We start from the raw sequence: 26,322 nt of genomic DNA on the forward strand, positions 1-26,322 counted from the left end.
TCACTGACTTGGAATGGGCGTGTCCAAATGTGTGGTGGGCGAGTCTATGGCCAGAGTGGGCGTGCCCCGTCATAAGTGGGCGTATCTCAGTGTGCAGTAGACGTGTCCAGACAAGCGGTGGGCGTGTTTACGTTGGGTGTGGGCGTGTTTACGTTGGGTGTGGGCGTGTCCAGGCCTGGAGTGGGCGGCCCGGCTGTCAGTGCTCCCGGGATGGCGGTGTGTGCCCGCTTCTGCGGGGTCGTACACTCCAGGGGATGTCGGCAGAGGCAGCAGCCGGGAGAAGGAGGCAGCGAGACGGAGGACGGGGAGGCGGCGGAGGTGCTGCGGGTGGAGGTGCAGCCGGCGCCCCGGGGACCCCGCACTTTGCTGCAGCTGCCTCCGGAGATCCTGGTGGAGATCTTCTCTTGCCTGCCCGGCACCGAGCTGCCGCCGCTCGCCCTGGTGTGCCGCAAGTTCCGCCAGATCCTCAGCACCGACACCATCTGGAGGAGACGCTGCAGGCAGGGTGAGGCCCGGGCACCGGGAGGGGCGGGGACCCGGGGAGGGCGGAGCCACCGAGGGGGCGGGGAATCCCGGGGAGGGCGGAGCCACCGAGGGAGAGGGAGATTACCCCGGGATCTGGGAGAGGGAGATTACCCCGGGATCTGTGCACTGGGGAGAGGGAGATTACCCCGGGATCTGTGCACTGGGGAGATTACCCCGGGATCCCTGCATCAGAAAGAGGGAGATTACCCCGGGATTTGGGGAGAGGGAGATTACCCCGGGATCTGTGCACTGGGGAGAGGGAGATTACCCCGGGATCTGTGCATCGGGGAGAGGGAGATTACCCCGGGATCTGTGCACCCGGGAGATTACACCGAGATCCAGGTAAAGGGAGATTACACCAGGATCCGGGGAGAGGGAGATTACACCGGGATCCGGGGAGAGGGAGATTACCCTAGGATCTGTGCACTGGGGAGAGGGAGCTTACCTCGGGATCTGTGCACTGGGGAGAGGGAGATTACCCCGGGATCTGTGCATTGGGAAGAGGGAGATTACCCCGGGATCTGTGCACCCGGGAGATTACACTGAGATCCAGGGAGAGGGAGATTACACCGGGATCTGGGGAGAGGGAGATTACACCGGGATCCGGGAAGAGGGAGATTACCCTAGAATCTGTGCACTGGGGAGAGGGAGATTACCCCGGGATCTGTGCACTGGGGAGAGGGAGATTACCCCAGGATCTGTGCACTGGGGATAGGGAGATTACCCCGGGATCTGTGCATTGGGAAGAGGGAGATTACCCCGGGATCTGTGCACTGGGGAGAGGGAGATTACCCCGGGATCTGTGCATCAGGGAGAGGGAGATTGCACCGGGATCTGTGCACTGGGAAAAGGGAGATTACCCTGGGATCTGTGCATCGGGGAGAGGGAGATTACCCCGGGATCTGTGCATTGGGAAGAGGGAGATTACCCCGGGATCTGTGCACCCGGGAGATTACACTGAGATCCAGGGAGAGGGAGATTACACCGGGATCCGGGAAGAGGGAGATTACCCTAGAATCTGTGCACTGGGGAGAGGGAGATTACCCCGGGATCTGTGCACTGTGGAGAGGGAGATTACCCCGGGATCTGTGCACTGGGGAGAGGGAGATTACCCCAGGATCTGTGCACTGGGGAGAGGGAGATTACCCCGGGATCTGTGCATTGGGAAGAGGGAGATTACCCCGGGATCTGTGCACTGGGGAGAGGGAGATTACCCCGGGATCTGTGCATCAGGGAGAGGGAGATTGCACCGGGATCTGTGCACTGGGAAAAGGGAGATTACCCTGGGATCTGTGCATCGGGGAGAGGGAGATTACCCCGGGATCTGTGCATTGGGAAGAGGGAGATTACCCCGGGATCTGTGCACCCGGGAGATTACACTGAGATCCAGGGAGAGGGAGATTACACCGGGATCTGGGGAGAGGGAGATTACACCGGGATGCGGGAAGAGGGAGATTACCCTAGAATCTGTGCACTGGGGAGAGGGAGATTACCCCGGGATCTGTGCACTGTGGAGAGGGAGATTACCCCGGGATCTGTGCACTGGGGAGAGGGAGATTACCCCAGGATCTGTGCACTGGGGAGAGGGAGATTACCCCGGGATCTGTGCATTGGGAAGAGGGAGATTACCCCGGGATCTGTGCACTGGGGAGAGGGAGATTACCCCGGGATCTGTGTATCAGGGAGAGGGAGATTACACCGGGATCTGTGCACTGGGGAGAGGGAGATTACCCTAGGATCTGTGCACCGGGGAGAGGGAGATTACACCGGGATCTGTGCACCATGGAGAGGGAGATTACCCCAGGATCTGTGCATCGGGGAGAGGGAGATTACCCCAGGATCTGTGCACCGGTGAGAGGGAGATTACCCCAGGATCTGTGTACCGGGGAGAGGGAGATTACCCCGGGATCTGTGCATCGGGAAGAGGGAGATTACCCCGGGATCTGTGCACTGGGGAGAGGGAGATTACCTCGGGATCTGTGCACTGGGGAGAGGGAGATTACCCCGGGATCTCTGCATCGGAAAGAGGGAGATTACCCCGGGATCTATGCACTGGGGAGAGGGAGATTACCCCGGGATCTGTGCATCAGGAAGAGGGAGATTACCCCGGGATCTGTGCACTGGGGAGAGGGAGATTACCCCGGGATCTGTGCACTGGGGAGAGGGAGATTACCCCGGGATCTCTGCATCGGGAAGAGGGAGATTACCCCGGGATCTGTTCACTGGGGAGAGGGAGATTACCCCGGGATCTGTGCACCAGGAAGAGGGAGATTACCCCGGGATCTGTGCACTGGGGAGAGGGAGATTACCCCGGGATCTCTGCATCGGGAAGAGGGAGCTTACCCCGGGATCTGTGCACTGGGGAGAGGGAGATTACACCGGGATCTGTGCATCGGGGAGAGGGAGATTACATCGGGATCTGTGCACCATGGAGAGGGAGATTACCCCAGGATCTGTGCATTGGGGAGAGGGAGATTACCCTAGGATCTGTACAGCGGTGAGAGGGAGATTACCCCGGGATCTGTGCATCGGGAAGAGGGAGATTACCCCGGGATCTGTGCACTGGGGAGAGGGAGATTACCCCGGGATCTCTGCACCGGGAAGAGGGAGATTACCCTGGGATCTGTGCATCGGGGAGAGGGAGATTACCCCGGGATCTGTGCATTGGGAAGAGGGAGATTACCCCGGGATCTGTGCACCCGGGAGATTACACTGAGATCCAGGGAGAGGGAGATTACACCGGGATCTGGGGAGAGGGAGATTACACCGGGATCCGGGAAGAGGGAGATTACCCTAGAATCTGTGCACTGGGGAGAGGGAGATTACCCCGGGATCTGTGCACTGTGGAGAGGGAGATTACCCCGGGATCTGTGCACTGGGGAGAGGGAGATTACCCCAGGATCTGTGCACTGGGGAGAGGGAGATTACCCCGGGATCTGTGCATTGGGAAGAGGGAGATTACCCCGGGATCTGTGCACTGGGGAGAGGGAGATTACCCCGGGATCTGTGCATCAGGGAGAGGGAGATTGCACCGGGATCTGTGCACTGGGAAAAGGGAGATTACCCTGGGATCTGTGCATCGGGGAGAGGGAGATTACCCCGGGATCTGTGCATTGGGAAGAGGGAGATTACCCCGGGATCTGTGCACCCGGGAGATTACACTGAGATCCAGGGAGAGGGAGATTACACCGGGATCTGGGGAGAGGGAGATTACACCGGGATGCGGGAAGAGGGAGATTACCCTAGAATCTGTGCACTGGGGAGAGGGAGATTACCCCGGGATCTGTGCACTGTGGAGAGGGAGATTACCCCGGGATCTGTGCACTGGGGAGAGGGAGATTACCCCAGGATCTGTGCACTGGGGAGAGGGAGATTACCCCGGGATCTGTGCATTGGGAAGAGGGAGATTACCCCGGGATCTGTGCACTGGGGAGAGGGAGATTACCCCGGGATCTGTGCATCAGGGAGAGGGAGATTGCACCGGGATCTGTGCACTGGGAAAAGGGAGATTACCCTGGGATCTGTGCATCGGGGAGAGGGAGATTACCCCGGGATCTGTGCATTGGGAAGAGGGAGATTACCCCGGGATCTGTGCACCCGGGAGATTACACTGAGATCCAGGGAGAGGGAGATTACACCGGGATCTGGGGAGAGGGAGATTACACCGGGATGCGGGAAGAGGGAGATTACCCTAGAATCTGTGCACTGGGGAGAGGGAGATTACCCCGGGATCTGTGCACTGTGGAGAGGGAGATTACCCCGGGATCTGTGCACTGGGGAGAGGGAGATTACCCCAGGATCTGTGCACTGGGGAGAGGGAGATTACCCCGGGATCTGTGCATTGGGAAGAGGGAGATTACCCCGGGATCTGTGCACTGGGGAGGGGGAGATTACCCCGGGATCTGTGTATCAGGGAGAGGGAGATTACACCGGGATCTGTGCACTGGGGAGAGGGAGATTACCCTAGGATCTGTGCACCGGGGAGAGGGAGATTACACCGGGATCTGTGCACCATGGAGAGGGAGATTACCCCAGGATCTGTGCATCGGGGAGAGGGAGATTACCCCAGGATCTGTGCACCGGTGAGAGGGAGATTACCCCAGGATCTGTGTACCGGGGAGAGGGAGATTACCCCGGGATCTGTGCATCGGGAAGAGGGAGATTACCCCGGGATCTGTGCACTGGGGAGAGGGAGATTACCTCGGGATCTGTGCACTGGGGAGAGGGAGATTACCCCGGGATCTCTGCATCGGAAAGAGGGAGATTACCCCGGGATCTATGCACTGGGGAGAGGGAGATTACCCCGGGATCTGTGCATCAGGAAGAGGGAGATTACCCCGGGATCTGTGCACTGGGGAGAGGGAGATTACCCCGGGATCTGTGCACTGGGGAGAGGGAGATTACCCCGGGATCTCTGCATCGGGAAGAGGGAGATTACCCCGGGATCTGTTCACTGGGGAGAGGGAGATTACCCCGGGATCTGTGCACCAGGAAGAGGGAGATTACCCCGGGATCTGTGCACTGGGGAGAGGGAGATTACCCCGGGATCTCTGCATCGGGAAGAGGGAGCTTACCCCGGGATCTGTGCACTGGGGAGAGGGAGATTACACCGGGATCTGTGCACCGGGGAGAGGGAGATTACATCGGGATCTGTGCACCATGGAGAGGGAGATTACCCCAGGATCTGTGCATTGGGGAGAGGGAGATTACCCTAGGATCTGTACAGCGGTGAGAGGGAGATTACCCCGGGATCTGTGCATCGGGAAGAGGGAGATTACCCCGGGATCTGTGCACTGGGGAGAGGGAGATTACCCCGGGATCTCTGAACCGGGAAGAGGGAGATTACCCCAGGATCTGTGCACTGGGGAGAGGGAGATTACCCCAGGATCTGTGCATCAGGAAGAGGGAGATTACCCTGGGATCTGTGCACTGGGGAGAGGGAGATTACCCCGGGATCTCTGCATCGGGGAGAGGGAGATTACCCCGGGATCCGGGGAGAGGGAGATTACCCCGGGATCCGGGGAGAGGGAGATTACACCGGGATCCGGGAAGAGGGAGATTACACCGGGATCTGTGCATCGGGAATAGGGAGATTACCCCGGGATCTGTGCACTGGGGAGAGGGAGATTACCCCAGGATCTGTGCATCGGGGAGAGGGAGATTACCCCGGGATCTGTGCATTGGGAAGAGGGAGATTACCCCGGGATCTGTGCACCTGGGAGATTACACCGAGATCCAGGGAGAGGGAGATTACACCGGGATCTGGGGAGAGGGAGATTACACCGGGATCCGGGGAGAGGGAGATTACCCTAGGATCTGTGCACTGGGGAGAGGGAGATTGCCTCGGGATCTGTGCACTGGGGAGAGGGAGATTACCCCAGGATCTGTGCACCGGGGAGAGGGAGATTACCCCAGGATCTGTGCATCGGGGAGAGGGAGATTACTCCAGGATCTGTGCACCGGGGAGAGGGAGATTACCCCGGGATCTGTGCACTGGGAAGAGGGAGATTATCCCGGGATCTGTGCATCGGGGAGAGAGAGATTACCCCAGGATCTGTGCACCGGGGAGAGGGAGATTACCCCAGGATCTGTGCACCGGGGAGAGGGAGATTACCCCAGGATCTGTGCACCGGGGAGAGGGAGATTACCCCGGGATCTGTGCATCGGGAAGAGGGAGATTACCCCGGGATCTGTGCACTGGGGAGAGGGAGATTACCCCGGGATCTCTGCACCGGGAAGAGGGAGATTACCCCAGGATCTGTGCACTGGGGAGAGGGAGATTACCCCAGGATCTGTGCATCAGGAAGAGGGAGATTACCCTGGGATCTGTGCACTGGGGAGAGGGAGATTACCCCGGGATCCGGGGAGAGGGAGATTACACCGGGATCCGGGGAGAGGGAGATTACAGCGGGATCCGGGAAGAGGGAGATTACACCGGGATCTGTGCATCGGGAATAGGGAGATTACCCCGGGATCTGTGCACTGGGGAGAGGGAGATTACCCCAGGATCTGTGCATCGGGGAGAGGGAGATTACCCCGGGATCTGTGCATTGGGAAGAGGGAGATTACCCCGGGATCTGTGCACCTGGGAGATTACACCGAGATCCAGGGAGAGGGAGATTACACCGGGATCCGGGGAGAGGGAGATTACACCGGGATCCGGGGAGAGGGAGATTACCCTAGGATCTGTGCACTGGGGAGAGGGAGATTACCTCGGGATCTGTGCACTGGGGAGAGGGAGATTACCTCGGGATCTGTGCACTGGGAAGAGGGAGATTATCCCGGGATCTGTGCATCGGGGAGAGAGAGATTACCCCAGGATCTGTGCACCGGGGAGAGGGAGATTACCCCAGGATCTGTGCATCGGGGAGAGGGAGATTACTCCAGGATCTGTGCACCGGGGAGAGGGAGATTACCCCGGGATCCCTGCATCGGGGAGAGAGAGATTATCTGGATCTTTTTGAAAGTTTCCTTAAATCTCCTGGTTTGTGATTTATAGACTTTCAGCCCCAAATCCGGTGCCTGATGTGTCAGCACAGAATGGCGGCTCAGACCGAGTGCTGCCTCTCGGGGCTTCATGGCCGGTAATCAGTCAGATCCAGCGTCTCATGTGTTGTTTCATATGATTGACAGTCAGAGATAGGTGGGGAGGTGTCTGTAAATGATTGGCTGCAGCAAGCGCATGTACTTAATCCGTACAATCATCCTGTACTGACCCTCTAACATGTGTGAGTTCAACTGATAACACTGCAGGAGAGGGGCCCCTGTACATGTGCCTGCCCTGGGGCCATGGTGACATCATGTGACAGCGCAGAGGTTATAATCCACACACAACAGTCACCGTGTACATACATTACATTACTGATCCTGTACTATACTCCAGAGCTGCACTCACTATTCTGCTGGTGCAGTCACCGTGTACATACATTACATTACTGATCCTGTACTATACTCCAGAGCTGCACTCACTATTCTGCTGGTGCAGTCACTGTGTACATACATTACATTACTGATCCTGAGTTACATCCTGTATTATACCCCAGAGCTGCACTCACTATTCTGCTGGTGCAGTCACTGTGTACATACATTACATTACTGATCCTGAGTTACATCCTGTATTATACCCCAGAGCTGTGCTCACTATTCTGCTGGTGCAGTCACTGTGTACATACATTACATTACTGATCCTGAGTTACATCCTGTATTATACCCCAGAGCTGCACTCACTATTCTGCTGGTGGAGTCACTGTGTACATACATTACATTACTGATCCTGAGTTACATCCTGTATTATACCCCAGAGCTGCACTCACTATTCTGCTGGTGCAGTCACTGTGTACATACATTACATTACTGATCCTGAGTTACATCCTGTATTATACCCAGAGCTGCACTCACTATTCTGCTGGTGGAGTCACTGTGTACATACATTACTGATCCTGAGTTACATCCTGTATTATACCCCAGAGCTGCACTCACTATTCTGCTGGTGCAGTCACTGTGTACATACATTGCATTACTGATCCTGAGTTACATCCTGTATTATACCCCAGAGCTGCACTCGCTATTCTGCTGGTGCAGTCACTGTGTACATACATTACTGATCCTGAGTTACATCCTGTATTATACCCCAGTGCTGCACTCGCTATTCTGCTGGTGCAGTCACTGTGTACATACATTACTGATCCTGAGTTACATCCTGTATTATACCCCAGAGCTGCACTCACTATTCTGCTGGTGCAGTCACTGTGTACATACATTGCATTACTGATCCTGAGTTACATCCTGTATTATACCCCAGAGCTGCACTCGCTATTCTGCTGGTGCAGTCACTGTGTACATACATTACTGATCCTGAGTTCCATCCTGTATTATACCCCAGAGCTGCACTCACTATTCTGCTGGTGCAGTCACTGTGTACATACATTACTGATCCTGAGTTACATCCTGTATTATACCCCAGTGCTGCACTCGCTATTCTGCTGGTGCAGTCACTGTGTACATACATTACATTACTGATCCTGAGTTACATCCTGTATTATACCCCAGAGCTGCACTCACTATTCTGCTGGTGCAGTCACTGTGTACATACATTACTGATCCTGAGTTACATCCTGTATTATACTCCAGAGCTGCACTCACTATTCTGCTGGTGCAGTCACTGTGTACATACATTACATTACTGATCCTGAGTTACAGCCTGTATTATACTCCAGAGCTGCACTCACTATTCTGCTGGTGCAGTCACTGTGTACATACATTACATTACTGATCCTGAGTTCCATCCTGTATTATACTCCAGAGCTGCGCTCACTATTCTGCTGGTGCAGTCACTGTGTACATACATTACATTACTGATCCTGAGTTACATCCTGTATTATACTGCAGAGCTGCACTCACTATTCTGCTGGTGCAGTCACTGTGTACATACATTACATTACTGATCCTGAGTTACATCCTGTATTATACCCCAGAGCTGCACTCACTATTCTGCTGGTGCAGTCACTGTGTACATACATTACATTACTGATCCTGAGTTACATCCTGTATTATACTCCAGAGCTGCACTCACTATTCTGCTGGTGCAGTCACTGTGTACATACATTACATTACTGATCCTGAGTTCCATCCTGTATTATACTCCAGAGCTGCGCTCACTATTCTGCTGGTGCAGTCACTGTGTACATACATTACATTACTGATCCTGAGTTACATCCTGTATTATACTGCAGAGCTGCACTCACTATTCTGCTGGTGCAGTCACTGTGTACATACATTACATTACTGATCCTGAGTTACATCCTGTATTATACCCCAGAGCTGCACTCACTATTCTGCTGGTGCAGTCACTGTGTACATACATTACATTACTGATCCTGAGTTACATCCTGTATTATACTCCAGAGCTGCACTCACTATTCTGCTGGTGCAGTCACTGTGTACGTACATTACTCATCCTCAGTTACACCCGGAGCAGCGCTCACATGATTACTTTTCCTCGGCTCCTGTGATGTCGTTGGCGCACATGTCACTTTCATAGCTGCCGTTCTCTTAAGTCCCCGTGAATAATTGGGGATTAGCGCAGGATCTCGGGGGGCTGCGTTTCGCTGCCAGCTCTGACTGATCCTTCCATGGATATAACATTGGTATAATCCCATGCTATAAATACTCTGCGCTGCGGCTGCCGGGGTTGATGTCTCCATATAACTCTGGGGGTCTTCATCCTTCTGTGTCTCTTACCCCAGTGTCGCTCTGGTTCCCGCTTGTGTCATTCCTCTGCTGTCCTTCCCTTCCTTTCCTCCAGTCACCTCCAGAGCTGCATTCATACTACTAGCTCCCGGAGAGCAGAGCACTGTGGGAGGGAGTGCAGAGGACGGGCTGGTTGTGACTGCAGCTTTGGATGTGACTAGAGACGCCTCTCCATCGCTTGTTACTGATCATGTTCTTTCTCTCCCCAGAATACGGCGTCCATGAAAACTTACGGAAACTGGAAGTCACCGGCGTCTCCTGCCAAGAAGTTTACGTGAAACGTGAGTGTCCGCCCCGCTGTGCAAACACCCACTGAGCCCCCCGGGGACCCCGCAGGCAACAGGCCATTGATAGTTTTATCAGACGCCCCCCCTGCAGGATTAGGGATAACGGGGGCTCGATATGAAGAATGTGACTAGGGGGTTCCTTTTTGGGTGCAGTGCCCCTTTAAGGCCTCAGTGATACATTGTAGCAAGGTTTGTGGCACAATCCCCCTGGTTCTTTCCTCCTGTAGTGAGGGGCGCTCGGGGTGTGCAGACTTTCGCCTCCGGCCCCCCTAACCCGCTGTGTCTTACTGTGTCAGGTATTAATCCGAGGGTGAAATCCGGGCGTTTTATGAGAATCCTCCCCGACTATGAGCACATGAACTACCAGGATGTGTATACCCGCCGTAGGTATCTGCATGGGGGGCCGCTTCTTACACGTCTGCAGTGTGCTGTGACCCCAGCGACTAAGGCTGCATGCCGGGGGGCTTCACGGAGGGTCCTGCCAGAATGCATGACAACCTGACCTAGAGGGGTCCTCCGCCATCAGACTCTGGGACCCCCACAGTGCAGAACAGTCATGGTGGAGTGCCCCTGTAGGTGATCTCGGGGGGCATCTGTTTGCTTTTCTGCCTTTATATTTCACCTCTGACCCCTTAGAATCATTTCCTCACTACCTCCGCTTGCTGTCAGCTGCGGGTTTGTTACAATGTATCTCGTGTTGTCCAGTCTGGATACAATTGTGACAGATCTCCAGCTGTGAGCGGGACGGTGCCGGAGGATATTGTAGGGTGGGAAGACAGCAAGGGCTGATCCCCCACCAGACCCCTATGTAACCCCTCAGTCTCCGTCCCCATGGGGGTCCCCGTATTACGACCCCACGATGCGTAAAGCATGTCCTAGCGGCCCACCGTCACTTTATGTGTAGCAGCGCCCCTTTAATAAAATTCTGGATTCTAGAGATAGATTGTAACAATCGCATTGCTGGCGTCAGCGCAATAGTGGGGGCCGGATGTCACCCCCGTCACCTCTTACTGTCTGTATATGCACATTTGGGTGGAGAGCCCCCTTGTATCCCACCCTCTGCACTGTATCCAGCCTGTGATTGGCCCCCTGAGGCGCTACGTGCCCCCGTATTATTAGGGATCCACTCTTCTCCGTCCGATGTCGCACTTTCTGCATTGCCGTCATTTGTGTCACTCGGGGGCAAAGATTTTACAATTGTCCATTTTTTATTATTTGGAGACGATGACATCCGAGACCTGGAAGTGATAATGGAGGGACGGCGGCTGGAGATAAAGGGGCAGTAACATAAGGAGCTTTATATGGAGGGGGCGCGTAACAAATGTCTTCGGCATCAGCCTCTTATAACGCTCCGGTACCGATATAACCCCAGACATTACACCATATGTGACTGATATCAGCCCCCCTTATAACGCTCCAGTACTGATATAACCCCCAGACATTACACTATATGTGACTGATATCAGCCCCTCTTATAACGCTCCAGTACTGATATAACCCCAGACATTACACTATATGTGACTGATATCAGCCCCTCATATAACGCTCCAGTACTGATATAACCCCCAGACATTACACCATATGTGACTGATATCAGCCTCTTATAACGCTCCAGTACTGATATAACCCCAGACATTACACCATATGTGAGTGATATCAGCCCCTCTTATAACGCTCCAGTACTGATATAACCCCAGACATTACACCATATGTGACTGATATCAGCCCCTCTTATAACGCTCCAGTACTGATATAACCCCAGACATTACACCATATGTGACTGATATCAGCCCCTCTTATAACGCTCCAGTACTGATATAACCCCAGACATTACACCATATGTGACTGATAACAGCCCCCCTTATAACGCTCCAGTACTGATATAACCCCCAGACATTACACCATATGTGACTGATATCAGCCCCTCTTATAACGCTCCAGTACTGATATAACCCCAGACATTACACCATATGTGACTGATAACAGCCCCCCTTATAACGCTCCAGTACTGATATAACCCCCAGACATTACACCATATGTGACTGATATCAGCCCCTCATATAACGCTCCAGTACTGATATAACCCCCAGACATTACACCATATGTGACTGATATCAGTCCCTCTTATAACGCTCCAGTACTGATATAACCTCCAGACATTACACCATATGTGACTGATATCAGCCCCTCTTATAACGCTCCAGTACTGATATATCCCCCAGACATTACACCATATGTGACTGATATCAGCCTCTTATAACGCTCCAGTACTGATATAACCCCCAGACATTACACCATATGTGACTGATATCAGCCCCTCATATAACGCTCCAGTACTGATATAACCCCCAGACATTACACCATATGTGACTGATATCAGTCCCTCTTATAACGCTCCAGTACTGATATAACCTCCAGACATTACACCATATGTGACTGATATCAGCCCCTCTTATAACGCTCCAGTACTGATATAACCCCAGACATTACACTATATGTGACTGATATCAGCCCCTCATATAACGCTCCAGTACTGATATAACCCCCAGACATTACACCATATGTGACTGATATCAGCCTCTTATAACGCTCCAGTACTGATATAACCCCAGACATTACACCATATGTGAGTGATATCAGCCCCTCTTATAACGCTCCAGTACTGATATAACCCCAGACATTACACCATATGTGACTGATATCAGCCCCTCTTATAACGCTCCAGTACTGATATAACCCCAGACATTACACCATATGTGACTGATAACAGCCCCCCTTATAACGCTCCAGTACTGATATAACCCCCAGACATTACACCATATGTGACTGATATCAGCCCCTCTTATAACGCTCCAGTACTGATATAACCCCAGACATTACACCATATGTGACTGATAACAGCCCCCCTTATAACGCTCCAGTACTGATATAACCCCCAGACATTACACCATATGTGACTGATATCAGCCCCTCATATAACGCTCCAGTACTGATATAACCCCCAGACATTACACCATATGTGACTGATATCAGTCCCTCTTATAACGCTCCAGTACTGATATAACCTCCAGACATTACATCATATGTGACTGATATCAGCCCCTCTTATAACGCTCCAGCACTGATATAACCTCCAGACATTACACCATATGTGACTGATATCAGCCCCTCTTATAACGCTCCAGTACTGATATAACCCCCAGACATTACATCATATGTGACTGATATCAGCCCCCCTTATAACGCTCCAGTACTGATATAACCCCCAGACATTACACCATATGTGACTGATATCAGCCTCTTATAACGCTCCGGTACCGATATAACCCCCAGACATTACACCATATGTGACTGATATCAGCCCCTTATAACGCTCCAGTACTGATATAACCCCCAGACATTACACCATATGTGACTGATATCAGCCCCTCTTATAACGCTCCGGTACCGATATAACCCCAGACATTACACCATATGTGACTGATATCAGCCCCTCTTATAACGCTCCAGTACTGATATAACCCCCAGACATTACATTATATGTGACTGATATCAGCCCCTCTTATAACGCTCCAGTACTGATATAACCTCCAGACATTACATCATATGTGACTGATATCAGCCCCTCTTATAACGCTCCAGCACTGATATAACCTCCAGACATTACATCATATGTGACTGATATCAGCCCCTCTTATAACGCTCCAGCACTGATATAACCTCCAGACATTACACCATATGTGACTGATATCAGCCCCTCTTATAACGCTCCAGTACTGATATAACCCCAAACATTTCATTATATGTGACTGATATCAGCCCCTCTTATAACGCTCCAGTACCGATATAACCCCCAGACATTACACCATATGTGACTGATATCAGCCCCTCTTATAACGCTCCAGTACTGATATAACCCCCAGACATTACACCATATGTGACTGATATCAGCCCCTCTTATAACGCTCCGGTACCGATATAACCCCCAGACATTACACCATATGTGACTGATATCAGCCCCTCTTATAACGCTCCAGTACTGATATAACCCCAAACATTTCATTATATGTGACTGATATCAGCCCCTCTTATAACGCTCCAGTACCGATATAACCCCCAGACATTACACCATATGTGACTGATATCAGCCCCTCTTATAACGCTCCAGTACTGATATAACCCCCAGACATTACATCATATGTGACTGATATCAGCCCCTCTTATAATGCTCCAGTACTGATATAACCTCCAGACATTACATCATATGTGACTGATATCAGCCCCTCTTATAACGCTCCAGTACTGATATAACCCCCAGACATTACACTATATGTGACTGATATCAGCCCCTCTTATAACGCTCCAGTACTGATATAACCCCAGACACTACACCATATGTGACCGATATCAGCCCCTCTTATAACGCTCCAGTACTGATATAACCCCCAGACATTACATTATATGTGACTGATATCAGCCCCTCTTATAACGCTCCAGTACCGATATAACCCCCAGACATTACACCATATGTGACTGATATCAGCCCCTCTTATAACGCTCCAGTACTGATATAACCCCCAGACATTACACCATATGTGACTGATATCAGCCCCTCTTATAACGCTCCGGTACCGATATAACCCCCAGACATTACACCATATGTGACTGATATCAGCCCCTCTTATAACGCTCCAGTACTGATATAACCCCAAACATTTCATTATATGTGACTGATATCAGCCCCTCTTATAACGCTCCAGTACCGATATAACCCCCAGACATTACACCATATGTGACTGATATCAGCCCCTCTTATAACGCTCCAGTACTGATATAACCCCCAGACATTACACCATATGTGACTGATATCAGCCCCTCTTATAACGCTCCGGTACCGATATAACCCCCAGACATTACACCATATGTGACTGATATCAGCCCCTCTTATAACGCTCCAGTACTGATATAACCCCAAACATTTCATTATATGTGACTGATATCAGCCCCTCTTATAACGCTCCAGTACTGATATAACCCCCAGACATTACACCATGTGTGACTGATATCAGCCCCTCTTATAATGCTCCAGTACTGATATAACCTCCAGACATTACACCATATGTGACTGATATCAGCCCCTCTTATAACGCTCCAGTACTGATATAACCCCCAGACATTACACTATATGTGACTGATATCAGCCCCTCTTATAACGCTCCAGTACTGATATAACCCCAGACACTACACCATATGTGACCGATATCAGCCCCTCTTATAACGCTCCAGTACTGATATAACCCCAAACATTTCATTATATGTGACTGATAACAGCCCCCCTTATAACGCTCCAGTACTGATATAACCCCCAGACATTACACCATATGTGACTGATATCAGCCCCTCTTATAACGCTCCAGTACTGATATAACCTCCAGACATTACATCATATGTGACTGATATCAGCCCCTCTTATAACGCTCCGGTACTGATATAACCCCAGACATTACATCATATGTGACTGATATCAGCCTCTTATAACGCTCCAGTACTGATATAACCCCAGACATTACACCATATGTGACTGATATCAGCCCCTTATAACGCTCCAGTACTGATATAACCCCAGACATTACACCATATGTGACTGATATCAGCCCCTTATAACGCTCCAGTACTGATATAACCCCAGACATTACATTATATGTGACTGATATCAGCCCCTCTTATAACGCTCCAGTACTGATATAACCCCCAGACATTACACTATATGTGACTGATATCAGCCCCTTATAACGCTCCAGTACTGATATAACCCCCAGACATTACACCATATGTGACTGATATCAGCCCCTCTTATAACGCTCCGGTACTGATGTAACCCCAGACACTACACCATATGTGACCGATATCAGCCTCTCTTATAACGCTCCAGTACTGATATAACCCCCAGACATTACACCATATGTGACTGATATCAGCCCCTCTTATAACGCTCCAGTACTGATATAACCCCAAACATTACATTATATGTGACTGATATCAGCCCCTCTTATAACGCTCCAGTACCGATATAACCCCCAGACATTACACCATATGTGACTGATATCAGCCCCTCTTATAACGCTCCAGTACTGATATAACCCCCAGACATTACACTATATGTGATTGATATCAGCCCCTCTTATAACCCTCCAGTACTGATATAACCCCAGACACTACACCATATGTGACCGATATCAGCCCCTCTTATAACGCTCCAGTACTGATATAACCTCCAGACATTACACCATATGTGACTGATATCAGCCCCTCTTATAACGCTCCAGTACTGATATAACCTCCAGACATTACACCATATGTGACTGATATCAGCCCCTCTTATAACGCTCCAGTACTGATATAACCCCCAGACATTACATTATATGTGACTGATATCAGCCCCTCTTATAACGCTCCAGTACTGATATAACCCCAGACATTACACCATATGTGACTGATATCAGCCCCTTATAACGCTCCAGTACTGATATAACCCCAGACATTACATTATATGTGACTGATATCAGCCCCTTATAACGCTCCAGTACTGATATAACCCCCAGACATTACACCATATGTGACTGATATCAGCCCCTCTTATAACGCTCCGGTACCGATATAACCCCAGACATTACACCATATGTGACTGATATCAGCCTCTTATAACGCTCCAGTACTGATATAACCCCAGACATTACACCATATGTGACTGATATCAGCCCCTCTTATAACGCTCCAGTACTGATATAGCCCCCAGACATTACACCATATGTGACCGATATCAGCCTCTTATAACGCTCCGGTACTGATGTAACCCCAGACACTACACCATATGTGACCGATATCAGCCTCTCTTATAACGCTCCAGTACTGATATATCCCCCAGACATTACACCATAGGTGACTGATATCAGCCCCTCTTATAACGCTCCAGTACTGATATAACCTCCAGACATTACATTATATGTGACTGATATCAGCCCCTCTTATAACGCTCCAGTACTGATATAACCCCCAGACATTACACCATATGTGACTGATCTCAGCCCCTCTTATAACGCTCCAGTACTGATATAACCCCCAGACATTACACCATATGTGACTGATATCAGCCCCTCTTATAATGCTCCAGTACTGATATAACGCTCCAGTACTGATATAACCCCAGACATTACATTATATGTGACTGATATCAGCCCCTCTTATAACGCTCCAGTACTGATATAACCCCAGACATTACATCATATGTGACTGATATCAGCCCCTCTTATAATGCTCCAGTACTGATATAACCCCCAGACATTACACTATATGTGACTGATATCAGCCCCTCTTATAACGCTCCAGTACTGATATAACCCCAGACATTACATCATATGTGACTTATATCAGCCCCTCTTATAATGCTCCAGTACTGATATAACCCCCAGACATTACACTATATGTGACTGATATCAGCCCCTCTTATAACGCTCCAGTACTGATATAACCCCCAGACATTACACTATATGTGACTGATATCAGCCCCTCTTATAACGCTCCAGTACTGATATAACCTCCAGACATTACATCATATGTGACTGATATCAGCCCCTCTTATAACACTCCAGTACTGATATAACCCCAGACATTACACCATGTGACTGATATCAGCCCCTCTTATAACGCTCCAGTACTGATATAATCTCCAGACATTACACTATATGTGACTGATATCAGCCCCTCTTATAACGCTCCAGTACTGATATAACCTCCAGACATTACATCATATGTGACTGATATCAGCCCCTCTTATAACACTCCAGTACTGATATAACCCCAGACATTACACCATATGTGACTGATATCAGCCTCTTATAACGCTCCAGTACTGATATAACCTCCAGACATTACACCATATGTGACTTATATCAGCCCCTCTTATAACGCTCCAGTACTGATATAACCCCAGACATTACACCATGTGACTGATATCAGCCCCTCTTATAACGCTCCAGTACTGATATAACCTCCAGACATTACATCATATGTGACTGATATCAGCCCCTCTTATAATGCTCCAGTACTGATATAACCTCCAGACATTACATCATATGTGACTGATATCAGCCCCTCTTATAACGCTCCAGTACTGATATAACCCCCAGACATTACACCATATGTGACCGATATCAGCCCCTCTTATAACGCTCCAGTACTGATATAACCCCAGACATTACACCATGTGACTGATATCAGCCCCTCTTATAACGCTCCAGTACTGATATAACCTCCAGACATTACATCATATGTGACTGATATCAGCCCCTCTTATAACGCTCCAGTACTGATATAACCCCCAGACATTACACCATATGTGACTGATATCAGCCCCTCTTATAACGCTCCAGTACTGATATAACCTCCAGACATTACATATGTGACTGATATCAGCCCCTCTTATAACGCTCCAGTACTGATATAACCCCAGACATTACACCATATGTGACTGATATCAGCCCCTCTTATAACGCTCCAGTACTGATATAATCTCCAGACATTACACTATATGTGACTGATATCAGCCCCTCTTATAACGCTCCAGTACTGATATAACCTCCAGACATTACATTATATGTGACTGATATCAGCCCCTCTTATAACACTCCAGTACTGATATAACCCCAGACATTACATTATATGTGACTGATATCAGCCCCTCTTATAATGCTCCAGTACTGATATAACCCCCAGACATTACACCATATGTGACTGATATCAGCCCCTCTTATAACGCTCCAGTACTGATATAACCCCAGACATTACATTATATGTGACTGATATCAGCCCCTCTTATAACACTCCAGTACTGATATAACCCCAGACATTACATCATATGTGACTGATATCAGCCCCTCTTATAACACTCCAGTACTGATATAACCCCAGACATTACACCATATGTGACTGATATCAGCCCCTCTTATAACGCTCCAGTACTGATATAACCCCAGACATTACATTATATGTGACTGATATCAGCCCCTCTTATAACACTCCAGTACTGATATAACCCCAGACATTACATTATATGTGACTGATATCAGCCCCTCTTATAACACTCCAGTACTGATATAACCTCCAGACATTACATTATATGTGACTGATATCAGCCCCCCTTATAACGCTCCAGTGCTGATATAACCCCCAGACATTACATTATATGTGACTGATATCAGCCCCTCTTATAACACTCCAGTACTGATATAACCTCCAGACATTACATTATATGTGACTGATATCAGCCCCTCTTATAACACTCCAGTACTGATATAACCCCAGACATTACATTATATGTGACTGATATCAGCCCCTCTTATAACACTCCAGTACTGATATAACCTCCAGACATTACATTATATGTGACTGATATCAGCCCCTCTTATAACGCTCCAGTACTGATATAACCCCAGACATTACATTATATGTGACTGATATCAGCCCCTTATAACGCTCCAGTACTGATATAACCCCCAGACATTACACCATATGTTATTGGAGCGTAATATCAGGACTGGAGTAATTTAACCCCTTGCTTGCTGGCGATCACTGTGGATTTCGTGACGTCCGTCCTTCCTGCTCCCAGGATTTCCCTTCCTTGCTTATTCCAATTATTAGGGCGGTTTTATGGTGATTTTCCTCTAGGGGGCGCTGCTGTTCGGTCGAGCTGTTACTGTAGTACATGTTTTGTGCAGTGATCTATTATCGCCATTGGGGGCAGCACCCGCTTCACTGTCCCACAAGCTCCGGCCTCCCCCGGTCTCTGAGAGTTTTTCACGTTATTTCTAGTTTGATGTTCCGGTTTTTCCTGTTCTTTTGTGGCCTGGGCTCGATATTCGCAGTAATTCTTCCTCTGCTTCCTGTCTCCCCATGTAGTGCTGCACCAGTACCGGGACATCTTGGGTCTCTGGCAGCCCGACCTCGGCCCGTATGGAGGACTACTTAATGTGGTGGTGAGTCCTGGATCGTCACGTCTTCTCCTCTAGTCACATCTAGAGCTGCATTCACAGTTCTGCCGCCTCCTAGGTACCAGAGAGCTGAGATGACGGTGACCCTTTTAGTGGAGGTTCTGGATCCAGAAGCATTTTGAATGCAGCTCTCGATGCGAGTGGAGAAGTAATAGAAGAACTGCGATTACTGTCTAAATCTACAGATGAGACCCCCATAGTGAGGATCGGTTCACGCTAGAGTTTTGTATTATCCTCCAGTCACATCTGGAGCTGCAGTCAGAACTCCAACTCTAGACGCGGCATTGGGCTGCGGGAAAAGGGAACGTGACGCTCTCCCATGTCTGCGTGCAGCTCTGGTTGTGACTGGAGAAGTTGCATGGAGGCTCTGATGGCTGCCTGTGGCCCCCAGAGAGCGGCCCCCGAGTCCGTCCACATGTCGCGTCTCTTTGCTGCAGGTAGACGGCTTCTTCATCATCGGCTGGATGTATCTCCCCCCTCACGACCCGCACGTGGACGAGCCCATGAGGCTGAAGCCCGTGTTCCGGATCCACCTGATGGAGAAGAAGGCGGCCACGGTGGAGTGCATGTACGGGCCCAAGGGGCCCCACAGCGGGCAGATCCAGGTGAGCCGGCCATGACACTGCACACGGACACAGCACGCGGGGAAGTCGGACCCCCAGACGTCAGCGCTGCAGTTCTTTCCTTCTCGGGTTAATGGGGGTCCCAGCGATTGGAATCCCCCTGATCATATAGCAATGACACACCCCTTTAAGCGTTACAGATATCCCTTTAAACTATGACGTGTTTTGTGTCGTCCTCACAGATGGACAAGAAAAACGAATTCTGCACCAAATGTCTGCAGACGGACTACCACCGAATGTCCGGAGGGCGGCAGGAGGTAGGGGGCCGCGTCCAATGGTGCCGCCGCGTTCAGTGGTGCCGCCGCGTCCAATGGTGCCGCCGCCATCACCACCGCCGCCGTGTCTTGTAACGAAGCGCTCTGCTCTGCATGCAGGAATTCCGGACGTGGCTGCGAGATGACCTGGGCCGGACGCTGGACGACATCTTCCACGAGCACATGCAGGAGCTGATCCTCATGAAGTTCATCTACATCTGCCAGTATGAGTACGTGCGGGACGGGGGGCACAACCCTGGGGAAGACGGCCACACTGCCCCTGCAGACCCCGGGGAAAGACAGCCACACTGCCCCTGCAAACCCCGGGGAGCATATGGTCACACTGCAGACTCCGGGGAGCATACGGTCACACTGCCCCTGCAGACCCCGGGGAAAGATGGCCACACAGCCCCTGCAGACCCCGGGGGAAGACGGCCACACAGCCCCTGCAGACCCTGGAGAGCATACGGTCACACAGTACCTGCAGACCCCGGGTGAAGATGGCCACACATCTCCTGCAGACCCCAGGAGCATACTGTCACACATCTCCTGCAGACCTCGGGAGCATACTGTCACACTGCCCCTGCAGACCCCGGGGAAAGATGGCCACACAGCCCCTGCAGACCCCGGGGGAAGACGGCCACACAGCCCCTGCAGACCCTGGAGAGCATACGGTCACACAGTACCTGCAGACCCCGGGTGAAGATGGCCACACATCTCCTGCAGACCCCAGGAGCATACTGTCACACATCTCCTGCAGACCTCGGGAGCATACTGTCACACTGCGCTCCCACAGACTCCGGGGGAGATGGCCACATGGCCCCGCATTCTCCTGGCTGAGATGGACCCCGAGGAGGACACGGCCAATGCAGACCCCGTGGGCTGGGATATCGCCACACATATGTACATCATGTAACCACTAATCTTTGTCTGCAGCAACTGCCTTACCTACCGGCGCATCTACCACCCCCCGAACCGGCCCGATGACCTGCTGAGGCCCGGATTCTTTAAGGGCACCTATGGGAGCCACGGCCTGGAGATCGTCATGCTCAGCTTCCATGGGACGCTTGCCAAAGCCACAAAAATCACAGTGAGTGTTTATGGGGAGTTGTGACTGCAGCTTTGGATGTGACTAGAGTAGAAGGGGCTATCATTGGGTGTCTTTCTGTGTACCGTTATGGGGCCGTCCCTTTAGGGGGCTCCATGGAGTTTGGTAGGGGAGGAGGGGAAACGGACGTTGTGTCATTTCTCGGCTCTTGGTTGTAGGGAGACCCCAATGTTCCCGCCGGGCAGCCCACGCTTGAAATCGACCTCACGCGGCCGGTGCGGCTCCCAGTCCTGGAACATTTACGGAATATTGAGGAGTTGTCGCGGCTCATCATGGACATCCATGAGCAAATCAACAGAGCGCAGCGTCTGGCGGGCAGCGACGAGGAGGAGGCAGCGGCGGCGGCGGGCGTCCAGGGAGAGGAGCCGATGCAAGAAGAGTCGCCTCCCCCGAAACCCAAGGACAGACAGGTGGACGTGCAGGGCGACGTGCAGCCCCCCGAGCAGCAGGCCTTCGCTCTGCCAGAGGAGGTGTTGGCAAGGAATGAAGATTACCCCCGAAGCTGCAAGATGTGGTAAGGAGAGTGCAGGGGAGCAGGAGCTCGTCTTATATCGCCATGTTCAGCATCTCTGCTTGCTGTCGTTAAAAGATTGAGGCTGAAATCCTTTACAGACCTAATCGTTCCAGCATGGAACTCCCGACTGATACATTGTAACAGACCATCAGAGTTCTGTGCAGCGACCGTGCAGACCTGATACAATTGTAAGAAACCTCCAGTTTTCCCGTCCACCTCTGGACAGAATCATTAATATTGTTTCCATTCACTGACAGCAAGCAGTAAAAAAAAAAAAAAAAAGTACAGACCTAATAGAGCTGAGGGTCCGCTGCAGAGAATCCTCTGTGCGCTGCAACAGGTCGCAGCATCCATCGCTCTCCGATTGTCACAATGTATCAACAAACGATTATTTCACCTGGATGAAACTGTAACAAACTCCCAGCTGTAAGAAAACAAACAAACCTTGTGTTTGACTAGGAAAGACGATGTTTAATAATAATAATTATTGTATTTTTTTTTCAGTTTCTTTGGGACGGGTCTGATCGCCGGCCATGGGTTCAGCAGCCCGGAGCGGACCCCCGGCCTCTTCATCCTCTTTGACGACGATCGCTTTGGCTTTATCTGGCTGGAGCTGCGGTCGTTCAGTTTGTACAGTCGGATGAGGGACAGATTTCAGAACTCGCAGCCGCCATCACTAGAGGCCTTCGAAGAAATGCTGAAAGCTATGCAACTATGGACAACCTAGAGGGTCCGCGGCCCCCCCATCCCGGGGACACGGCGCATGTACGCTGTTACCCCTCGTGTGCCACGGGCCCTGCAGCACATTGCAAAGTTACCATAAGACAACTGTGAATTATGAAGTGATGCTTTTAAGGAGGAAACCTTGTGTAATGTATATAACCCGCCTAACCTATGTAATAATGTATAAATACGGGGGGCGCCGGCCGTATCTGGGGACTATCAGGGCAGAGTAACCAGCCCTTATTTTTCTACACCTGTCTATAGCAGGAAAATGCAACTCTGCTTCCAAGACGTGGAGGAAAAAAAAAAAAAAAAACGGATTATGTGGACCAGGTTGGAGAACACCCGTATACTCGTGTCCCGTATACCCTGCGTTAGGGCTGCTGCTTGTAATAACATTTATCGCCACAAGATGGCACTGCAGCTATAACCACGGTCTGTATTTCTGCCGCCAGCGAAAGCCGAAAATAGAGCTTTAATGTGTTCACAATGACGGGGCGAAAATAAAAGGCTTAAAATGCTGCTCTGCCGAAGCTTTATATTAAGGAGAGCGGCATTTTCTACGCAGCTTTCCTGCAAATAAGAGGCAGAATATCAGGATTTCTGGATTATTAGATGCCAGAACAAAGCAATTTCACCGTATAGGTCCGTGAGCGAAGGAGCAACAGCAGCGCAGAGGAGCGGGGAATTTGCTCGGCTGACTCTTCTATGTATCATGTCAGGCAGCCGGTTTCATTACACTTTTTTTTTTCCCCTCGTTGTGTTTTTAGTGTTTGGTTTCAGCTGATTGTACGAGATCATCTGCAAAACCACTGAGAATGCGAATGTGGGAGGCGTCAGATCCGTGCAGACGTCGCCCAGCGATCGTATCTTATTTATGTTTTTTCTGTTTACAAAGTTAATAACGCTGCTGTCTCCTGCCACATTGTAACAAATGCCCCCCATTGTACAGGTTTTCATTTGATTGTAATTAAACTTGTGTGTTTGAAAATCTTCATAAATGAATTGTTAATGGCTCACAACCAAATATATCACCAGGGATCAGCGGCGCCATCACTGAGAATGCCTACTAACCATCACCAGAGATCAGCGGTGACCTCACTGAGAATGCCTCCTATCCATCACCAGAGATCAGAGGTGACATCACTGAGAATGCCTCCTATCCATCACCAGAGATCAGCGGTGACATCACTGAGAATGTCTCCTATCCATCACTAGAGATCAGCGGTGACATCACTGAGAATGTCTCCTATCCATCACCAGAGATCAGCAGTGACATCACTGAGAATGCCTCCTATCCATCACCAGAGATCAGAGGTGACATCACTGAGAATGCCTCCTATCCATCACCAGAGATCAGAGGTGACATCACTGAGAATGCCTCCTATCCATCACCAGAGATCAGCGGTGACATCACTGAGAATGCCTCCTATCCATCACCAGAGATCAGCGGTGACATCACTGAGAATGCCTCCTATCCATCACCAGAGATCAGCAGTGACATCACTGAGAATGCCTCCTATCCATCACCAGAGATCAGAGGTGACATCACTGAGAATGCCTCCTATCCATCACCACAGATCAGAGGTGACATCACTGAGAATGTCTCCTGTCCATCACCAGAGATCAGAGGTGACATCACTGAGAATACCTCCTATCTATCACTAGAGATCAGCGGTGACATCACTGAGAATGTCTCCTATCCATCACCAGAGATCAGAGGTGACATCACTGAGAATGTCTCCTATCCATCACCAGAGATCAGCGGTGACATCACTGAGAATACCTCCTATCCATCACTAGAGATCAGCGGTGACATCACTGAGAATGTCTCCTATCCATCACCAGAGATCAGCGGTGACATCACTGAGAATGCCTCCTATCCATCACTAGAGATCAGAGGTGACATCACTGAGAATGCCTCCTATCCATCACCAGAGATCAGAGGTGACCTCACTGAGAATGCCTCCGATCCATCACCAGAGATCAGTGGTGACCTCACTGAGAATACCTCCTATCCATCACTAGAGATCAGCGGTGACATCACTGAGAATGTCTCCTATCCATCACCAGAGATCAGCGGTGACATCACTGAGAATGTCTCCTATCCATCACCAGAGATCAGCGGTGACATCACTGAGAATGCCTCCTATCCATCACCAGAGATCAGCGGTGACATCACTGAGAATGCCTCCTATCCATCACTAGAGATCAGTGGTGACATCACTGAGAATGCCGAGTTGTCGGAGCTTGGGTTCTCTGTCGGAGCCGAGTTGTCGGAGCTCGGGTTCTCTCTCTCTCTGTGGGAGCTGAGTTGTCAGAGCTCGGGTTCTCTCTCTAGGAGCCGAGTTGTCAGTGCTCTGGTTCTTTCTCTGTGGGAGCTGAGTTGTCGGAGCTCGGGTTCTTTCTCTAGGAGCCGAGTTGTCGGAGCCCAGGTTCTCTCTCTCTGGGAGCCGGGTTGTTGGAGTTCGGGTTCTCTCTCTTTGAAAGCCGAGTTGTCGGAGCTAGGGTTCTCTCTCTCTCTAGGAGCCGAGATGTCGGAGTCTGGGTTCTCTCTCTCTGGGAGCCGAGTTGTCGGAGCTCGGGTTCTCTCTCTCTAGGAGCCGAGTTGTCGGAGCTCGGGTTCTCTCTCTCTCTAGGAGCCGAGTTGTCGGAGCTCGGGTTTTCTCTCTCTAGGAGCCGAGTTGTCGGAGCTCGGGTTCTCTCTCTCTAGGAGCCGAGTTGTCTGAGCTCGGGTTCTCTCTCTCTCTAGGAGCTAAGTTGTCGGAGCTCGGGTTCTCCCTCTCTGGGAGCTGAGTTGTCGGAGCTCGGGTTCTCTCTCTCTGGGAGCTGAGTTGTCGGAGCTCGGGTTCTCTCTCTCTCTAGGAGCCGAGTTGTCGGAGCTCGGGTTCTCTCTCTCTAGGAGCCGAGTTGTCGGAGCTCGGGTTCTCTCTCTCTAGGAGCCGAGTTGTCGGAGCTCGGGTTCTCTCTCTGGGAGCCGAGTTGTCGGAGCC

General features: G+C 50.7%; 1 protein-coding gene across 3 annotated transcripts; it reads left to right on the forward strand.

Moving 5' to 3' along the window:
- The first annotated feature begins 161 nt into the window (after nucleotides 1-161).
- FBXO31 (F-box protein 31) lies at nucleotides 162-24,326 on the forward strand. 3 transcript variants are annotated; one of them, XM_069739415.1, is made up of 10 exons: nucleotides 162-505; nucleotides 9,984-10,055; nucleotides 10,358-10,444; nucleotides 20,016-20,092; nucleotides 20,545-20,712; nucleotides 20,913-20,987; nucleotides 21,105-21,214; nucleotides 21,921-22,074; nucleotides 22,251-22,606; nucleotides 23,111-24,326. In XM_069739415.1, exons 1-10 carry the CDS (start codon nucleotides 211-213, stop codon nucleotides 23,331-23,333), a joined length of 1,617 nt encoding a protein of 538 aa, XP_069595516.1. In that variant the 5' UTR covers nucleotides 162-210; the 3' UTR covers nucleotides 23,334-24,326. The 3 variants fall into 3 exon arrangements, with proteins under 3 accessions (XP_069595516.1, XP_069595515.1, XP_069595517.1); XM_069739414.1 differs by lacking the exon at nucleotides 10,358-10,444 and having other exon boundaries at nucleotides 169-505; XM_069739416.1 differs by lacking the exons at nucleotides 162-505; nucleotides 10,358-10,444 and having other exon boundaries at nucleotides 10,014-10,055; nucleotides 20,549-20,712; nucleotides 23,111-24,325.
- The last annotated feature ends 1,996 nt before the right edge of the window (nucleotides 24,327-26,322 follow it).

Source organism: Ranitomeya imitator, chromosome 9, assembly GCF_032444005.1.
Source record: "Ranitomeya imitator isolate aRanImi1 chromosome 9, aRanImi1.pri, whole genome shotgun sequence".
Classification (NCBI taxonomy): Eukaryota; Metazoa; Chordata; class Amphibia; order Anura; family Dendrobatidae; genus Ranitomeya; species Ranitomeya imitator.